Source organism: Aegilops tauschii, chromosome 5 (assembly GCF_002575655.3).
Source record: "Aegilops tauschii subsp. strangulata cultivar AL8/78 chromosome 5, Aet v6.0, whole genome shotgun sequence".
NCBI lineage: Eukaryota > Viridiplantae > Streptophyta > Magnoliopsida > Poales > Poaceae > Aegilops > Aegilops tauschii.
The window spans coordinates 249,981,492-250,001,737 of NC_053039.3; the positions used below are offsets into that span (position 1 = coordinate 249,981,492).

At 48.0% G+C, this 20,246-nt stretch overlaps 2 protein-coding genes across 5 annotated transcripts in view; both read right to left on the reverse strand.

Moving 5' to 3' along the window:
- Positions 1-8,169: 8,169 nt before the first annotated feature.
- LOC109733345 (glutathione transferase GST 23) lies at positions 8,170-10,325 on the reverse strand. 4 transcript variants are annotated; one of them, XM_040389548.2, is made up of 2 exons: positions 9,734-10,324; positions 8,170-8,294 (listed from the first exon to the last, which is right to left on the reverse strand). In XM_040389548.2, exons 1-2 carry the CDS (start codon positions 10,076-10,078, stop codon positions 8,274-8,276), a joined length of 366 nt encoding a protein of 121 aa, XP_040245482.1. In that variant the 5' UTR covers positions 10,079-10,324; the 3' UTR covers positions 8,170-8,273. The 4 variants fall into 4 exon arrangements, with proteins under 4 accessions (XP_040245482.1, XP_020148131.1, XP_020148132.1 ...); XM_020292542.4 differs by lacking the exon at positions 8,170-8,294 and adding an exon at positions 8,726-9,261 and having other exon boundaries at positions 9,734-10,325; XM_020292543.4 differs by lacking the exon at positions 8,170-8,294 and adding an exon at positions 8,730-9,234 and having other exon boundaries at positions 9,734-10,321.
- Positions 10,326-11,505: 1,180 nt separating this feature from the next.
- Positions 11,506-20,246, reverse strand: part of LOC109733344 (beta-galactosidase 15) — a 35,903-nt gene continuing 27,162 nt past the window's right edge. Inside the window, exons 10-19 of the mRNA XM_020292539.4 lie at positions 20,026-20,150; positions 17,958-18,155; positions 16,925-17,157; positions 16,431-16,546; positions 15,811-15,908; positions 15,177-15,287; positions 14,460-14,570; positions 14,015-14,223; positions 12,299-12,641; positions 11,506-11,849 (exon numbers count right to left, since the gene is read on the reverse strand). Coding sequence (XP_020148128.1) covers positions 11,706-11,849; positions 12,299-12,641; positions 14,015-14,223; positions 14,460-14,570; positions 15,177-15,287; positions 15,811-15,908; positions 16,431-16,546; positions 16,925-17,157; positions 17,958-18,155; positions 20,026-20,150 — 1,688 coding nt within the window. The 3' untranslated portion in view covers positions 11,506-11,705. The remainder of the gene's footprint in view (positions 11,850-12,298; positions 12,642-14,014; positions 14,224-14,459; positions 14,571-15,176; positions 15,288-15,810; positions 15,909-16,430; positions 16,547-16,924; positions 17,158-17,957; positions 18,156-20,025; positions 20,151-20,246) is intronic.

Sequence of the window (20,246 nt, forward strand, 5' to 3'; positions counted from 1 at the left end):
GACCACCGGGAGGGTCCCGGGGGTCCACCAAGTGGGGCCACCAGCCCCAGAAGGCTGCATGGGCCAAGTGTGGGAGGGGACCAGCCCCAGGTGGGCTGGTGCGCCCCCCCACCAAGGCCCAAGGCGCATGGGAGAGTGGGAGGGGGCAAACCCTAGGTCCAGATGGGCCTTAAGGCCCACCCTAGTGGCACCCCCCCCTCTCCTCCCCTTGGCCGCACCCTAGATGGGTTTGGGGGCTGCCGCCACCCCTGGGGAGGGAACCCTAGATGGGGGCGCAGCCCCTCCCCTTCCCCTATATATACTAGAGGTATTTGGGGCTGCCAGACATGTGAGAACACCTCTCTCTTGGCGCAGCCCTTCCCCTCTCCCTTCTCCTCTCCCGCGGTGCTTGGCGAAGCCCTGCGGGATTGCCACGCTCCTCCATCACCACCACGCCGTCGTGCTGCTGCTGGATGGAGTCTTCCCCAACCTCTCCCTCTCTCCTTGCTGGATCAAGGCGTGGGAGACGTCACCGGGCTGCACGTGTGTTGAACGCGGAGGCGCCGTGGTTCGGCGCTTAGATCGGAATCAACCGCGATCTGAATCGCTACGAGTACGACTCCTTCATCCACGTTCTTGCAACGCTTCCGCATCACGATCTACAAGGGTATGTAGATGCACTCCCCTTCCCCTCGTTGCTAGATTACTCCATAGATTGATCTTGGTGATGCGTAGAAAATTTTGAATTTCTGCTACGTTCCCCAACACTTTCATGCGTCTTATGCATTTTGTGCTTCGTCCTTATATTGGAGTGCTTGTTGTGGTTTACTTTGATGATATTCTCGTGTTCAAGACCTCCTCACAGAGAAGAACGGTTACCTTTGTATCGTCCTTTGTTGACTTTGGATCTCGTGTTACTTTGTGTCTCGATGATCTAGCACTTGTGTGATCATATTCGTGTCGGTTGAGTGTTTCTCTTGTTTCTCCCCGTGATTTCCCTCGTTTCCTTCTGCGCGTTCTTCGTGTTCCTCGTAGGGATCCTCCCCAAACGTGAAAGATCGGCTCCATAGGGTTCCGCCCTACATCAGAGCAGGCCATACGTACATGAATGAAGTGACTGTATTTGCACGAAAACGCAAGTTGGATGACTAGAAATTCATATTTTTAAAGTTTTAGCACCAAACTGAACATCGAACGCAAGTTCTATGACCCCCGGTGATATTACCTCTTAATGGAATGTATGGTGTTCCACGTCAAAAAAAACCGTCACTGCCCGGACACAAATTCTCCATTGAATCGGACCTTTAATAGCCGTCCCAAATGTTTAGGATGTTTGCAACCTCAAACCCAACCCATATGTAAGGCGATCAGGACATGGTTGTACGTGGCCGCCACGTCTGACTGACCCAATGTGGCGCAGTCTGATCCCACATATACCCCACCACAACCAAACTGTAGTCCATACTCCTCACACTTGACCAATCTGTTCTGCTTCATTGCCCACCTTCTTCCCGTCCAGTCTCCTCCTACCATGGTCAACTCTGGCAGCGGATCCAACAAGTCCGACCCTGTCGACTGGGAGGCGCTCCTCAAGGAGGGATCCAGCTCTGCCCCAGACGAAGAGTAGCTCGCGTTCCATCGGTACCGGATGGACAGGGGCAGCAACTCTAGCTCCACAGCGCTGACACCTCCATCCCCTGCTCCTAATGGACGATATTGGGTGCTTGTGTTGCACCGACAACCCTGTGGCCACCGCGCCTACCTGCATCAAAGGTGCTAGCCGCTCGCCGCACGAGGTAGAGGGCGTCACAGACCAGATCCAGCCGGTCCGGTATGGGTCTTGTCACGCTCGAGCCACTCCCGCCCACCGACTCCGACGAAGAGCTTCTCCGCTACGTCATCTATTCCTTCATCTCAGCAGAGATGGACGCCCCCTGCCGTCACCACAAAAATGCGAAGGTGCTCCGATTGCCAAGGAGAAGGTGGCCGCTGCGGGCTGCGATGGAAGCCGCCCGCCTCACCAAGGAGCAGGCCGGGAAGCCCGGGATCCTCTCCTCTCCCTCTCAGGCTGCAAGTGGACGCGGGCTGCCCGCGGTGCCCACGGCCAAGCCCACATAATTTACGTTCGTGGAAGCCCATGGTTAGAGCACCGAGAGATGCGGATTATGTGGGCTGTCCCGTGGCGCCCACATCAGACCCACATCTCTTCTAAGTCGAAGGTCAGTCGTGCGGATTAGCTGATTATGACACGCCGCCATGGCCGCGCGCCGCCGTGTACCTTCCTCATGGCCGCCCAGCGCCGCTGTCCAACTCCGCCATGGACGACGTAATGTCGTCGTCAACCTTCGCCAAGTACAGGTGTAGTTCAGTCTTCTTCCCCTCTCTCATCTATGATTTACTATCAACTACTACATCTTCAGCCAATTTCCTCTAAATTGTTCAGAGCAGAGCCGATTCATTCCACCTTGTTGAATCACATATCATCCGCGGCCTGATAATGCGAGTTAGCGGTTGTGGTATCTTCCCTCCTCATCTAATCCTCCTTGATTTCTTCTTCTCTGAAGAACGTCATGAAGAAGCTCGCTGCTTCAAGGAACAACAGCTGCAAACAAGCAGATTGCACTCTGCTCACCTCTTATTTTGAGCTTATAACAGTGGCACTTCTAATATCATTTTCGATGTGATTCTTCTACTGAAGCGACGCCCGCCGAAGCACTGAGCTGCGACTTCGTAGAGGCAGAGGATTACCACTCCCAGATAAAGAAAAGTACTACAAAAAAGATGTAATTTGCAGTGCCAACTCCGAAGATTCTTCACCTGATAATGAAGCCTGAACTTCTCTGCTTCTTCCATGTCCATTGCAAAACAGAAAATATAAGCTTGAGCCTGTGATTTACATAAGGATTACATGGGATGTGGGAGCCCACTTATCCCGCGAAAAATTATGTGGACATATGCGGGCTTCCCACTAATACTACGCGGCAGATGTGGGCGTGTTCGCGGGCTCCCGTGGAACGTCCTACTTGCAGCCTGATCTCCCTCATTAGACAATAGAACTGTAGAAGATTATACAACTCACGATATATTGATCGGGGGAAATATGCACGTATATATAAGTACAAAGGGTAGCCACGTCCTCAACTATACAAGGAAGGAGGACGGCTTGTTGTACAAGAAATACACATATGTATCTACATCTCAACACCCCCCCGCAGTCGAAGCGGCACCACGGTAGACGCAAAGACTGGATCGGAACTCCTCGAAAGACGCGGTAGACAGGCCCTTTGTCATGATGTCAGCAAATTGTTGGGATGTAGGGACATGTAGCACGCGTACATGACCAAGAGCTACCTGTTCCCGAACAAAATGGATATCAATCTCAATGTGCTTGGTGCGTTGATGATGAACCGGGTTGGCGGAGAGGTAGACTGCAGAAACATTGTCACAGTAGACAATCGTAGCCTTGTCAACCGGAGACAAGAGCTCATGCAGAAGCTGACGAAGCCAGGAACACTCGGCAACGACGTTGGCAACGGCGCGGTACTCCGCTTCAGCACTGGAGCGGGAGACAATGGGCTGCCGCTTGGACGGCCAGGAGATGAGTGATGGTCCAAGGTAGACACAATAACCAGAGGTCGAGCGGCGCGTGTCAGGGCAGCCAGCCCAATCGGCGTCAGAATAAGCCGTCAGATCCAGAGAGGACGAAGCCTGAAGTGACAATCCAAGATCCAAGGTGCCACGGATATAGCGCAGAATGCGCTTGACCGCGGTCCAGTGAGCATCACGAGGAGCATGCATATGGAGGCACACCTGCTGCACAGCGTACTGGAGCTCCGGACGAGTAAGAGTGAGGTATTGAAGAGCACCAACAATCGACCTGTAGAACGGAGCATCTGAAGCAGGAGAACCATCTGTGGCAGAAAGCTTGGCCTTCGTATCGACAGGTGTGGCAGCCGGTTTGCAGTTAAGCATCCCGGCATGGTCCAGAAGCTCATGAGCATACTTCCGCTGATGAAGAAAGAAGCCATCTGCTCGACGAATAACCTCGATCCCGAGGAAATGGTGCAGAGGACCTAAGTCCTTAATGGCAAACTCAGCACGAAGACGATCAGTGAGCTGTCGAAGAAGGGCAGTCGAGCATGCTGTCAAGATGATGTCGTCGACATAGAGCAGTAGGAAAGCAGTAGCATCACCCTGGTGGTAGACAAACAGTGAAGCATCGGAGCAAGTGGAGCGGAAGCCAAGCTGAGTAAGAAACGTTGCGATGCGCTGGTACCACGCGCGAGGAGCTTGCTTGAGCCCGTACAAAGACCGAGAGAGCAAGCACACATGATCCGGAGAAGACTCATTGACGAATCCAGTCGGCTGCTGACAGAACACCTGTTCCTCAAGATGACCATGAAGAAAGGCATTCGAAACATCCATCTGGTGCACAGGCCAGGAGCGAGAAACCGCCAGCTGAAGAACAGTCTGAATTGTGCCAGGTTTGACAACCGGGGCGAAAGTGTCGGTGAAGTCGACACCTGCTCGTTGACGAAAACCCTGAACGACCCAACGAGCCTTGTGTCGGTCAAGAGTACCATCTGGATGAAACTTGTGCTTGAACACCCACTTCCCGGTAATGATGTTGGCCCGAGGAGGACGGGGGACGAGCTGCCAAGTGTGATTGCGTTGCAATGCGTCAAATTCCTCCTTCATCGCGGCGAACCACATGGGGTCGCGAAGCGCGGAACGGGCGGAGGTCGGCAGGGGTGACGGTGACGAGGAAGACGTCGAAGCCACACAGGTGTACTCATCCGGAGGGTAGCGAGTGCTCGGCCGATGGACACCCAGGCATGACCGAGTGACCGGGCCAACGGGTGGTGGCACCACAGCAACCACCGGTGCTGGCGCCAAGCCCGGCTGCGAAGAAGCCGGCGACACTCCCGGCGAAGAAGCCGGGGCAGAGGCAGGTGATCCCGGCGAGACCGGGGCTGAACCCGGCGAAGAAAGAACCGGGGAGGCCGGCTCGGAGGCCGGCGCCAAGCTCGGTGTCGAAGCACCCGAAGAGGCTGGCTCGGAGGCCGGCTCGAAGGCCGGTGAGAGCGGCGCAGTGGCCGGCGCGGAGGCCAGCTCAGAGGCCGGTGAGGCCGGCTCGGAGGCCGGCGAGCCCAGTGAAGCTGCGGGCAGGAGCCAGAGCGCCACGCGTCCAGGGGGCGCCCTACGTCGTGGGTCGAAGCCGGGGCGGACAGGGTCAGCCAGAGAGGGGCCGGGCGCCGATGAAGAAGCCTCCTGTTGTTCATGTTTAAACGGAAAACACAGCTCGTCGAAATAAACATGCCGAGATGTGATGACACGGTGGGAAACCGGATCATAACATTTATAGCCCTTGGTGTTAGCCGGGTAACCGAGGAAGACACACGGAAGGGAACGAGGAGCAAGTTTATGAGGAGAAGTGGCGGCGGTACTAGGATAACACAGACAACCGAAGATACGAAGACCGTCGTATGAGGGAGGAGACCCAAAGAGGAGGTGGTGAGGTGTAAAGTTCCACTGGGTGCGACATGGACGAAGGTTGATGAGCAGGGTGGCGGTAGCAAGAGCGTCGGGCCAGAAGCGAGGTGGCATGTATGCATGGAAGAGGAGGGTACGGACACAATCGTTAAGAGTGCGGAGAATGCGTTCAGCCCGACCGTTCTGCTGTGAAGTGTATGGACATGTGAGACGAAAAATAGTGCCATGGGTGGAGAGAAGATTGCGGATGGTGGTGTTGTCGAATTCTTTCCCGTTGTCAGTTTGTAAAGCTCGGATGGGACGACCAAATTGTGTAGACACGTAAGAGTAGAAGGCCGTAAGGGTGGCAGCAACTTCGGACTTCTTACGCAATGGGAAGGTCCACACAAAGTGAGAATAGTCATCCAAAATAACAAGATAATATGAAAACCAGTGCTACTAGCAACAGGAGAGGTCCAGACATCATTATGGATTAACTCAAAAGGTAACGACGCAACTGTGGATGAAGCACTAAAGGGGAGGCGAACATGTTTGCCCAGACAGCATGCGTGACAAGAGTGCGCATCCGTTTTATTACATGTAAAAGAAAAAACCCTAATAATTTGACGAAGAGCGGTGGAGCTAGGATGACCAAGACGGGCGTGCCAAAGATCAACGCCGGCGGAGAGAGCAACTGGTCCAGCAGGTGAGGATGATGAAGACTGGACGGAGTATGTATCGCCGGGACTGTCACAGCGGTGAAGAACCATCCGGGTGAGGGCGTCCTTAACAGAAAAACCAACTTCGTCAAATTCCACAGTTACAGAGTTATCTCGAGAAAGTTTACGAACACAGACTGAATTCTGAATAAGTTCAGGAGACACAAGAACATTATTGAGATGAAGTGGTCGAGAGTTTGAAGGAAAACTGGTAGAACCAATATGAGTGATAGGGAGACCAGCACCATTACCGACAATGATACAAGAAGAAGTGTGAATAGGAGACGCAGAAGAGAGGTTACCCGGGTAAGCGGCCATGTGCAAAGATGCACTGGTGTCCATAAACCAATCGCCACCGCCGGAATAAGCCCCGACCGGAGGCTGGTGATGAAGAGCAGCAAGTAGGGCCGGATCATAAGAGACCGGCGCGGGATAGCCTGAGGAGCCGGTCACGCCTGTGTTGGTGGTTGGCCCGCCATAGCCAACCGGAGCAGGAGAGTAGTAGGCCGGTGGAGCGACCGGACCGGGTTGCGGACCGGCAAAGAACGCCTGATGGCCAGAGGGACCGGGCCGAGGAGGCTCGGAGCGGGGGGGCACGGGCATGGTATAGGCGTGCACAAACCCTGTCCAGGGGTTGTGGCCCCCCCCCCCCAAGGCGGCGTCGGCTGCTGCTGGACAGACCCGGCGCGCGGCTGTTGCTGCTGCGTCTGGCCTTTGCCGCGGCCGCGGCGCCGCTACTGGGGCTGCTGCTGCGGCGGTTGTTGAGGAAGAGTCGCAAGAGGAGCCGCAGGAGGAGCCGGTGGCCGGGGCGCCTGGTACGGCGCTGGGAAGCCGGGGGCGCGCCTGAGGGCGCGGGGCCACCGCACGAGTAGCCGGCGGTGAAGGCGGTGTGAACGGCACGGGAGCGAAGATGCTTCAACCGGCGTTCCTCGAGAAGAAGATAAGCCACCGCCCGCTTGTAGGTAGGGTTCGCCATGAGGGTGAGGTTGGAGGCGGCGTTGCCGAGATCCTCATTGAGGCCGGCGCTGAGGGTGGAGAGGAGCAACTCGTCGCCCACCTTGAAGCCGATGTCATTGAGCTCGTCGGAGAGGGTCTTGAGGCGCATGCAGAAGTCGTCGACGGAGGAGTCGTTTTGATGACACCCGAAGAACTCCTGCTGCAGGAAGACGATCCGTTGGAGCATGTTGTCGGTGAAGAGGCCGCCGATCATGTTCCACACCGTGCATGCATCATCCTTTTCGTGAACGACGGTGTGGAAGATGTCCTTGGACACGGTGAGGAAGAGCCACCTAATGATGGTGGCGTCAATCGCCAGCCAGTCGGCGTCACGGTTCAGGACGAAGAGGTTGGCGGTGCCGTCGATGTGGTCCTGCAGGTTCTACTCACGAAAGAGGAGATTGAAGTATGTCTTCCAAGCATAAAAATTTGCCTCTTTGTGGGAGAGGATAACCGGAACGCGACGTTCGATGGGAACATCGCGGATGTAGGCAGGATCGGGAAGGGTGGCGGCGGAGGAGCCGGCGGAAGAGTCGAAGGGATTCGGTGGCTTCACGACCGGAGGAGTGGAGGCAGCGGACCGGTCGGAGAGGTTGGATCCCGACATGGCGGCGGCTAGGGTTGGATGCGGCCGGGGCGGGTTAGGGTTTGTAGTGGCTAGGGTTTTGGGGTTTGGCGGCTAGCGGCGGGAGAGAAGCGGGCGGGCGAGGCGAGAGGCGGGAGCGGAAGCAGTGGAGGAGCAGGCTACGGCAGCGTCAGGGAGGAGCGACGCAGGCGTGGCCTGGTTGGAGGGTGGCACGGCGGCGGCGGCGAGTAGTCGGCGGCGCGGGCGTGCAAGGAGACTAGCGGCGGCGGCTAGGGAGCAGCGGCGACGCGGCTAGGGTAGAGGATCGTAGGAAGGCTGATACCATATAGAAGATTATGCAACTCACGATACATTGATCGGGTGCAATATACACGTATATATAAGTACAAAGGATAGCCACGTCCTCAACTATACAAGGAAGGAGGAAGGCTTGTTGTACAAGAAATACACATATGTATCTACATCTTAACAAGAACAACCACCGACGGCGATGACGATTCCTCTCTGTCCGCTGACGAAGACTAATACCGCTGCTCCGAACACTGCAAGGGGAAGGGACCAGCGAGGAAAGTGTGACGCCCTACCTTTAATTTATGTATCGTAGGCTAAACTTTTGTGAATATGCTATGCTATGTCCGATCTTTTATGAACTTCATATGCTATGTCCGGCTGTAAATTGAACATTGCTATGCCCGATCTGATCTGGGGTTGCATGGATTTAGAGGTTTTGATATAAGAAGGATGGCCTGGCCAAATGAGAGGTGACTAGACGCTATAGGGCTCAAATTAGAACATTGTGGTTGTAGATGTTCTTACACGAGTATTTCTGAGAAAAAAAGGTTACATGGGTATTTCTTTTTCCAATGACAATACACATGTAGCTGCAGAGTGTCCGCGTTAGAAAATTTGGTTTCTGTTGAAATCTGACTTGAATTTATGTCACCATAATATTTTGCTTGAAATGCGTATATTTGATAGCTACTGTGATGACTGGAATTTCTGAAATTTCATAGAAAATGAGTCATTTTTTATGATAAATATGTGTCTTATTTATATCGTAAAGATCATAGTACAAGCCATGTAAATACAAGGATGCACTGGACCGTTTTTTTTGTGGGTAGGACTGTATATATCGTACTAGTACAAGCAATTTTTTTTGACATAGTACAAGCAATCACTTAAACGCAGACAGTGGCTTTGATCTAGCCCATGTTCAGAAAGGCTTCACGCATGGCTCGGTACCTGGGTTTCAGCCTCTCCACTAGCGGCGGGTGATCCTTCACCGGCGGCGAGTCCAAGAATCGCCCCATCCACGCTGACAGAGACGGGAACCTCTCCTCGGTGACCAGCCTCACGCCGATGATCTCCTCGTACATCGGGACCACGTACGCCAACGCACCGAGCGACAGATCCACGAGCTCGACGCTCTCCCCGGCAAAGAAATCCTTGCCGCCGACGGCGATCAACTCCTCCAGGAATCATCTGGGTAAAGTTCCTTTGTAGCTCAGGCTACATGTAACCTCTTATCTTCAGTCCTCCAAAGTTGCTTTGAGATTCATACTCTTTAACTAACTTACAGCAAGAAGATTTTTCTTTTTTGTTTCTCTCGAATGAAAGAATATGTAGACTTCAAACTTTCCAGGTCAAACAAAACTTACAACTTCAATGTGTGAAAAAACTTTCAGATTTTTTGGACCAACATAAATATACAAAATGAGGATTTTTTTGATTAAAAAAATAATTTTTAGCATTTAAAATGCATGAAAAAATCTGAAAGTTTTTTCCCATATAGTAATTAGAATGTTTTGTTGTTCTGTAAAGTTTGAAGTTTATACGTTGTCTCGTTTGAGAGAAACAAAAATGACAAATGTGCCTGTACGGATCATGATGCAAAAATGGATGGCTAAGATAAGGGGTATCATGTAGCTTGAGCTACACAAAACCAAACTTGGAATGGAGGAAAGAGAACCGCTGCGCTGACCTTGTCGTGCACGAACCTCACCCAGAAGCGGGCCATGGCGCGCTCGTGGGGGTCGTCGGGGAGGATGCGGCCGCCGCGGTGGCTCCACGCCTCGTCGACGAACTCGACGATGACGTCGGATTCCGCCACCGGTATGCCGCGGTAGAGCAGCACGGGGACTTTCTTGTGCACGTGGTTGTGCTCCAGGAGGTCGTGGCTCTTGTTCCTCAGGTCCTCCTCCACGTACTCGTACTCCACGCCCTTGATGCTCAGCGCCCATCTCACCTTGAGGACGTAGGGGCTTGCCCACATGCCAAAAAGCTTCACCTGCTCCGGCGCCTCCTCTTGATGATCATCATCATCCATGGCGGCGATGGCTTTCTAATCTAATGATCCGTTTGGTCAGTTTGCTGAATTTGTAGTGGTTTTCTTGTGGCGGAGATATTTTTTATGGCTCCAGTGTTTGATTAGTCAGGTCCGGTGGCTTGACTTCCGACTGAGCAGTCTGGACGATCGACGTTGCTTCCTTCGTTTTCACAGTTAATGAAAGGCCCAGCCAATTCAAACATGAAGACCTGCAATGCCCGATCAGCCGACAGATCTTTTCAAAAATTCTGCTGCCTCGACGACCATTAGATCTGACGCCATCATCGTCTTCAGCATTGTAACAAATGTAGTATTGCAGAGCTCTTCGCAATAGAGCTCATGTTGCAGAAACCATTTGCAATATAGGTGATATTGCAGATTTTTTTTTCCAGCTTCACATTTTTGTAACGTAGGTGTTCTCGCGGAAGAAAATTTTGCAACACAAATAATCTTGCCAATTTTTTTGCAATGGAGATGATGTTGCAGAAACGCCGCCGCCATTCGCCGTCGCCCCTTGCAACCCCGTCGTCACAATTACAACAGGGAGGTGACCGGTGATGGTCGAAAACGTCATGGAGGAGGTCCGTGGCAGCCATACTGAGCTCAGGCGCACACCACACGGCCGGTGGTAGTGGTGGACGGGCGGCTGGGACGGTGATCGCAACCCACCCTAGCTGCAACGACGCACCACAACGGCTGACGGCCATGGTGGAGGCGAGCGGCAGAAGGACGGCGGACGGCGGAGGTCCCCAATGGAGAAGAGGAGGTCAGCCATGGTGGCAGCTGGAGTTCATGGTTGGCTGCGAACACGAGAAGAAGAGAGGTGGAGGAGGCAGGGCACAGGGTGCAACGATGGACGAGGGGCTTGCCGGCGACGACGCTCCCAGCGATCGGCTGGATGGAATCGGGCGACGAGGTATCGTGGGAAACGTAGTGTTGACATTGTTTACTGTTTGATACACCTGTATTATGTCTGATAGACCTGTATTGCAAGAATTGCAACAAGGGCCGTATTGCAGAAGTTAGCCTACGGTGTAGGTTGCTAGGTATCGTCTGATCAAACGGTGGTGAAGGTGGTGGACACCCGCGCTATTATCAGTCGGATGGAACGTAGCGTTTCTGTTTTTTTTTTTAAGTTATTACTCCCTTCGATCCGTATTAATTGACGCTGCTTTAGTATAAAAATACACTAAAACAACGTCAATTAATATGAATCGAAAGGAGTAATATATTAATTCAAACCCATTCACTCGATATATAATACAGTTCTAGAATTTTATCCTTCAGCTTCTTCAGTCTCTTCCATGGGTGATCGATCTTATTGTTTTTTCTGATCAGAGTCATGGCTGTCGATTTCATTAATAATGAAATCAAATCTATAATGTTCGCACCACGTTTAGGACTGCAGGGTCGGCCCACAGAGATCATTTCCGAAGTGTTGTTCAATGTTCAGCATTAATCAAATCCAACCTCCAGGAACAAACAATGGTACAAGGATGGTACAATGGGGTACGTATGTGGGGCTTTTCCCTGTCCTTATTTCTTCAGTTGTAGGATTATCTTTACACCAACACCACGCACAACAATGGGTCAAGTGAAACACTCCCTTGCACCAGTTTGCCCCGCATCACATCTCGGCTCGAGGTTCTTTGGTGGCCGATGACGGCGAGCACTCGGCCTCAACTGCTAAATCCTTGACGACTCGTCGGCATGGATCACCAAATACATCATTCGAAACACTGATTGCGCATTCGTTGTTGCCCACACACGCCTGGAAACGAGGAAAATGGTAATAGTGTTATGACATCTGGTAGATATTCAGATTTGCATCAAGTTAGTGAACAGAGTTCATGCATCTGTTCCTTATCTAACAGACTGAATAGACAAAATAGATAAACATATAGTGCAACCACCGACTTGCTCGGAGTCTCTTCTCTCATTTTGGGGATCAAGTTTAGCCTTGCGTTGTTCAGAAACCACAGTAAATTAACCCCTCCAAATCTTTCATTTTCTTCTTTATTACGAATTTTGCAAACACTGATTGATGCACATGAGTGTGGGAAACTAAAAAGGTGCTTTCGCATTCGTCCATTAGAATTTTGCAACCACTTTTTATGATGATGATGCACATGAGTGTGAAATTAAAAAGGTGCTCTCGCATTCGTCCATTAGAATCAGAAGACATTTACTAGGTTTAGCAGTCGTGACTTGTCAGCTTACCTCTGATACCAAGGCAAGAGTACTCGAAGCATGGCACTTTCCTTCGGAGAAGTTCTGGCAACCACCTGACGGTGTTCCGTAGCTTGCAAATGTAATCTTAGTGATCAAATGCCCATCATCGCACCGTAAGCGCAGTTCTGGCGCTATAGTATCAACCAAGACACGACCACTGGTAAGGCGTGACCAAGCAGAAAGGGGAGGATAATAACTTTCTGATATCCTTGAGCAGATTGTTTTGGTATACTGAACCTCCAGTGATATCTTTGAAGGGTCACCCCCTGTTTCTTCAAACAATACCAGAAGATTGTCCGACTCCTGCAGCCATTCTCGTGGTATGTGGTACCTGATTGGAAATAACAAGGTTTGAGATTATAAAAAATGGTTATGTCACAGTAAAAGGCTGGTTTTCCAAACAAAAAAAAAACACACTGAAAAAAACTAATATACACTTTAATCTTATCAAATGAATGCAATCCTAAGAGTTTAGAGTAGACTGGTCACATTCCATCAATAGGGGCTATGGAAGGATCTATTACTGATATAACCCCAATCACTGTAAGCAGAAAGTAAACGACAATGTTCTTTTCTGTTGAGAGGGTCGCCCCATTATGTAGTAGACAAAACTTCTTCGACAAGCCGGTAAGTCTATTCCTCTAATGCGATCTCTAAAATCACTGGACTGTTTCCTAACAAAGTTGCTTATCAACTAGGACCCTGGTTAATGGATAAGACTCCACGTTTGATGCGCCGCCCACAAAACATCTCTCCCCTTCTCGAAAAACAGCTTGTGGAGCAGTAACTCTTCAATTGACTCCCAGGAGACACTGGGTGCTACCAGTTGTGGAGCTATCCTGGTCGAAGTTGTCAGCCTCGATAAAGAGCCACGCTCACCAGTGACCCGGAACACAAATCTTGTCACAGTTTTTCTTTGTGCGTGTGGATAAAATCTCATCACAGTTCAAGCAAAGACCCTGACGACGATGTTCTGCCAACTCAGCTGGGGTGAGATGCCAAACTTGCCATGGCGCCGAGCTAGGTGTGGCGCAAAAAAGTTGCTAGTAGTGCTAGCGGGGAAGGCGTCGGAGTTGTGTTTACTGCAGGAGGAGTGGAGGGGCACAAGGGTCCCGTGGGTCCAGAAGGCTAGTGTGGTGACATCGATGGAGGGAAATGCCTCTCGTGACAGGCCTTGGCAAAGGAGGTGGCGGCATGGGGGTCGGACGGTTGTTGAACCTCGACATCGACGCGAACACCCCCGGGCAGCCCTGACGTGTACAGAATTGCTGGGACGGGATTTGTCGGTGTGTAAGTGTACCCACTCAGAGGAGGATAGCATACGGGCATATCCCGACCATATCACCGGCCCGAGTGTCCAAGGGATTTTTAATACAAATTGAATGGTATAACTTTTGTGATCCATAAACCATGTTTTCTTGGTCAAATTGATGGTCAACGCCGAACCTCGAAATACATGCACGACATGTAAATAGGGACGGAGGGAGTTTATTTTATGTAACTAAAAATATGATGAAATTCCTTGACTACTCATGTCTATCAATATTGTATCATCACTTTAGAGTTCCAATTTGTGGCTTATCTGCATGTAATGCTTACACTACAGATATGACAAATATAGACATAAAGAATAGACAAATGTAGAAGAGAAACCCGGCCACCATGCAAAGAGTTATACTAAAAGATATAAGTATGTCTTAATACCAGCTTTGTGTCGGCATTCCACAGTTTGATTGACATTTGCTCTCACTGTACGCTCCTGGGTAGTTGCATGAAGTTGGGCACCCAGATTCTGGCGCTACTAGTGACCAGTAGCGCCCAATTAGATTACCATTCACCCAAGCCTGGCCCTTCCCCATGCTCCCAAGATAGATGGCGACAGGGTCGGTACCTTTGGGGGCATCAAACATAGTCTGCATATAGAAAACAGTAGTTAAGAGACAACCAATGTGCAGATTGCATGATCTTGCAGTAAAATTTGAAAATAAATTTGATGGATTAGATAAAGATTGGCTTGACCTGGGTAGGTAAAAGTTATATGAAAGACATGTCCATGCTAGCGCTAGAAATGATGGAAAGCACTAAGGAACTAATACAATACCATCAGCTGTATATGATGGCAAGTTTATGGAGGTGAAGGCCAACTTACCTTGTACCATGTAAAGGGTGACAGTATATCGTCAATCTGCATGCCACTCCACTCAGCACATGCCTGCTTCTCAGGAGCATAAATCATAGAAAACTCACCTTTCAGCCCCACCTGCATTTTAAATATACATCTTACATGTGCATGGTATGCTCAAATCAGGATAAAATATTTTAAGTCCATGGCAACTCCAGAAGCCTACCTGGAACAATACTAGGTAAAGAACACATGGTGAGAGATACTGTATGCAACATTCTCTTTGGTGGAGAACAGAATAAGGAAGAACTGTAGCAGTTTCACTACCAAACTAAGCTGTAATTTTTTGGTTATATTTTCAGTAGTTAGCCAGTAAATTCGGTCTAACGATATGGATGGTTTTGGGCTACTTGTCATGTGTGTCAGAAGAATACTAGTACAGTATTCTAGTATCTTTGACAATCTAATGTAAAAGAGTGAAGTGCATTGTAGGTCGTCAAACTATTTTCGGAGTCTCACGAGGCCATGGAACTTTAAAGATCGTCATCTGGATCCCGGAAGTGCATTCTAGTATCTAGCATGAGTAATTGCATTTCCGGGACAGACAATGATCAAAGTTCCAGGACCTAAGGAAGACCCTGAAAATAGTTTGAGCACCTATGATACTCAATGCAAAGTCTGCACGCCTGCATCAAAGTGTGAACAAAGTAAAAGTAGGTGTGGCTGAAAATTCCAATGCTTTACCTGATATGTCCAAACGGAATGAGTCAGGTCAATGTCCCCATTTGGCAATCCAGTGAGTTTTACTTGACCTCTAAATCCAGCTCCATCCTTCTCCAAGAAAGCACCATAATTCTTTGTGATTGTCCAAGGCAATATGAGACATCAAATAATGTATCACGTTTTGTGCGTGATGATCATACGTGCATATATAACAGAACAAAAAGATACAGCTAGCTAAATGAAGATGATAGCATCACATGCATGCACAGCATACAAGTACCTCACTTCGATGTAACTGAAATTTCTTTCACCTATTATACGTTCAACCCCACAGTTTCAACATGCGCATAATATGAGAACAAAAAATGAGTCCAGCGGTAGAGGAGCCCCATGGAATTGTCATTAAGGTAGAAACGACCATGAGACACCAAAATTCGTTCATAATGGGAGTTGAACCCTGGTCGGGAAGGACACAGCACAAACTTAACCAAGAAAGCATAAGCCTAATTGCTGGACTAAATGTCATGGTTGCTAATTATTATTACAGGTGAGTGCACAGATGTTTTGAGGCAGTAACTATGTACGCCTGATCTTTCAAATGCTATAAATAATATTATTTAGCTAAAAAAGGCAGCATCATAAAATTATGAAATACCTGCAAGCCAACAATTTCTGACAATAATGTCAGCTTATTAAGACCTTGAACAAATTGAACCGGTTGCTTCAGTGACACCCAGTGACCAACTTGACTACCTGCATATTGAAAGATTCCATTATGAACAAACGAATCTTTCATCTATGCATTGGCACACAAACATCAACACCAGAGCATGTCATACTATGTTTAAAAAAAAACAGACAGTTGCTTGCTTGTAGCTAACCAATACCAAAGTTCTTCACCAGCGATAATCTGTGTTGTACTACTACACATATATATTTATAGAATGAAAGCTTGAAATAGGTGGTTCAACTATTTAATAAAGCATATAACAAGTAGTACTAACTAAAGTTGAACTGCACCGACGTTACACAGTTCTTATAACAGGGTTAGTAAAATTAAACAACAAAAATATCTCAATTTGAATTCATAAACTTGTTTACTTGAAAATTGAAATAGGTGGTCCATTACCACCACAATTAGGAATTGAATAATTGACCACTACCACCAAGGAACCGACGACTATGATCTACTGTAGGATACATTTTTTCCACATAAACAGGATGTCAGCAGATAACTAATCATTTTTATGTAGATTGATAGTCCCAAATAAATACCTGCAAGCTCTCCATTTACAAATACACGAGCTACATCACGAATTTGGTCTATTTTTAGTGCAGGAAGATCCCCTTTTGAACTCCAAAATCTAACATCCTCATCCGAAATGTTTACACTGTTAAATCCAAAAATGTATATATATTAGATCCTCTCAATATAAAGAGTGCATTATCAACAGAATCAGAATGTGAAGTACATGACAATCAAACTGCATACTGATCAAGCATTCTGAAGGCACAACAGATCCATTGCAACCCAATAGCTGGTGCAGATGATCAAACAAACTATATCATTTTGAAAATCTACAAACATGTAAATTTCCAAAAAAAATGTATATTAAGGTATTTCTCAATTCAATCAGCCTCGAAGGAGAGAACCCAGTCCAATCAGTCATTGGCTAACTAGAGAAGAGAATACTGGTAGTTTGTTCCCTACAGAATGTAAGCGCACAAAATTATATACACTCTAACAGCTTATATAGGTCAACATTCACCTGGTAGTATACCACAGGTAGTCAGATGTGTCCTTTGTTACATTTAAGTGCTCTAATATTCCCTGCGTAGCAAAGCTTTCACCACCCCATGTACCAAAGATCTCTTTAGAAGTCCACCAAGTACCCGAGAAATAGGACCCATGAACCCCAGGTAATAAAAGACTAGGCTTATGTCTACTTGAATGACTTGGGGACCCAGATTCAAACGTAAAAATCGAAGTTTGTGCACCAACCTGAAAGATAACGAGTAAACCGTTAAGAAGCACCACAAATGTAAAAAAAACAATTCAGTGAAATTTACCCAGCATGTTGATGTGGGACATCTAATTCAGATCCAAACAATTACAGCCATCAATATTTTCTAACATGACTGTAAACTTGGAAATGCACGAAATTAAATAAAGTATGTTAGAGATTCCGATGACAAAAATAAGTTCACCCAAGTAGTTTCTAAACCTCTGACAACATTGTTGCTGGTGATTAAGTTTTTTATGCTATTAAAAGTTCGAACCTAGAAACTCTCATGTTTAACAATTTGATATCTTTGTGGTCCTGAGGATAGGTGAGATTGCGGGGTTATCCTTTGTGTATATAAATGAGATTCCAGTAATCCTGAGAATAATTACAGAATAATTACTCAAAAATCCTGAGAATAATTACAGAATTATTAATTAGGCATGTTTTGTCATGAACCAGGAACAGCCTCCAGCTGAATACAGAAACTATGACTGATCGCACTTCTAGAGACACCTCTGCTTGCACGGCCACCTGATGCAGCAGCCATGCCTGCTCAGCCTGCCTAAGCTGCAGTTGCTGTGGCCTGTTTGAGTTTCCTGTTTCTTAGTTTATGGCTCCTGTTTTCCCCTTTTAGCCTTCGTTTTGGCGCCCTGTACATGTTCTAAATGTTTCCACTATTTTGGCAGTCTTCTTCTAATACAATATGATATGCATTCAGATGCAACTAGATAAAACAAGCATTGTGCTCACACTAACATAGGAAAGAAATAAATATGCACAGTTAGAGATTACTCACGCGAGCAGTATTGAAAGCCACATTCTCACAATCTGGTAGTATGCTCACAGACCATGGTGGCAGATTATAAGATTTACCAAAGATCCAGACTGATGCATATTTATGCTCATCAATATTGGCAAGAAAGGCGGAGCAAATCAGTCCATTTCCTGTCATGCTTCTGTTTGTTTGAACTTTTCCATTGGAATATACATGTGCCTGTATTAAACAAGAGCGTAAGCAAAGTATTAAGAGGCAATTGCACTGGAGATACGTGAACTTGGTGCACGATAACACTTAAACTAATCTGTCCACTGCGGCGTGCAGCATGTAAAATTGCACATTTGTGCGCACTCCTGTGCTCTCTTTCAGGCCTGTAAATTACCAAATACCCATCTGAGCTGTGTATGATTCATACCAATAGCAACCCAGATGCTGATCGACACCCTAAGGGCCAAACCCATCTTTTCAAAACTCCCTTCTTCAAGATCCCAGTGCCCGAATTTCCCTCTCTGCTCTCATGACCTGGGGGTGACGGCAGGCTCTCCCTCTCTGCTCCTCGTGGATGGTTCCTTCCACTCGGGGGAAGAATGAGATGGGAGGTCGTGCAATATATAGATGACATACCGCCAGAGATGGGAATGATGAACGGCTTATTACGGCTTCCATTTGCAGGTAAAATGTTAACCATTAATCAATTTAGGATTATTTGGGGGTATTCCGTGAGCTTTTTGGTTAAGTCTCCACACACGATCCATATAGGACTTCGGCGACTCAATGTTGTCGTAATTTGGTGTGTGCCGCCGGGTCATTGACGTTTAGGTTCCATCTCCGTCACTCTTAAAGTTGCTGGCGTCCAAATCCTCCATATCGTTGCTGCAGTTCACCGCCTCCTCAGTAGCTGTGGATAGCTTGATTAGAAGAACTGGTAAGGATTGCCAAAAATTGGGAGTCCTAGTCGAAAAAAGTATGAGGCGCCCTAAGACTCGAAGTCCTCACAAGCATGGCATGTGTGTGAGTAGCCAGACATGGCATGCCATGTAGGCAAGATTAGCCTGGCGTGCCTCAGTTGGGACCAAAGTGAACCCGAAAGTCAAGTTGATGGATTAGCCCATTGCATATTCCAAGTTCATGGGGTAACGTATTCCCACGCGCCATGTTGATATATCTCCATTGCAATAAGCTCAAATGTTAATATTCACAACCTAAACTGTACATAGAAATGATCACATACAAAACAAAACTCCCAGTCCCTAAGAAGTGAGACTGTTAGGTTCTAATTATAAAACAATTTTTGGGTAATAATTGTGAGGAAATATGAAATTGTATTTCCATTAGGCCAGAGGCGGAGAAGGTAAGCTACGGCAAGTAAGATGCTGAACCCCTAGACCTCTCTCGCGTGACGCTAGTAGGAGAGGGGTTGTCGCACGTCATAGGCAGGGGAAGAGGTAACATGGGGGGATAGTAGATTGGTTTATTGCTCGATTGATAGGAGACTAGAGGTAAGCATTATATAGCCGACGTTACGGACTTAAGGTATAATCCAAACAAACATGGAATATTACTAACTAGACATGTAAACAAAGTACAGGGAATAAAATCTTGCCAAACTAAGAGGATACAACTAATCTTTTCATTTAGCGACTACTGCATGCATCTGGTGACATTGTTGCCCCTTGTGTCAGCCTCCTGCGCCTATAGGGGATGCCCCACATGACAAGTAGAGGGACAATAGGTTACCCGTTCCTATAACCATATAATAGAAGGTTTAGACTATTTGCATGCGCCAACCAGTAGAACCAAAAGTTCGAACTGATGGAGAAGGTTGGGCAATCCACACATAATCCAATAGCCCTGCTCATGTGTGGCTCGAAAAGTCCTAAATGTGGACGGAAAGAGGGCCAACAATTTTGTATTCAAAATTGCAAACGCCAAGACTTGAACCAAGACCTCTTGGTTCTGATACCTTATCAAGTTTCATGCACAGTAGAATCAAAAGTCCGAACACATGAGGAAGGTTGGGCAATCCACATATACTTCAACATATACATAGTTTATGAAATCAAAAAGCAAGAAATCGGCAACAAACCTCTTGCATTGATCCTAACTTTACATATTGAGGTGAGCCATCCACTGCAATGAGAGCTGGTTCGCAAAGTTTGATAGCTGTGTGTAGATCTTTCAGATGTCCCCACTTAGGCTGCCTTAAGAAACCTGAAAATAAGACGATTGTAACTGAACTTCTCCCTTTTTAATGAAAAGAAACGCAAAGGTCTTTTGCGTTTTCTCGAAAAAAAAAGAATCTGAATA

Excerpts from the sequence above, each read along its gene's own strand:
- LOC109733345 (XM_020292542.4), bottom strand. The coding sequence starts at position 10,078 with ATGGATGATGATGATCATCAAGAGGAGGCGCCGGAGCAGGTGAAGCTT. Across the intron at positions 9,262-9,733 it reads TGAGGTTCGTGCACGACAAG|CCTGAGCTACAAAGGAACTT; the intron begins GTCAGCGCAGCG and ends GGTTACATGTAG.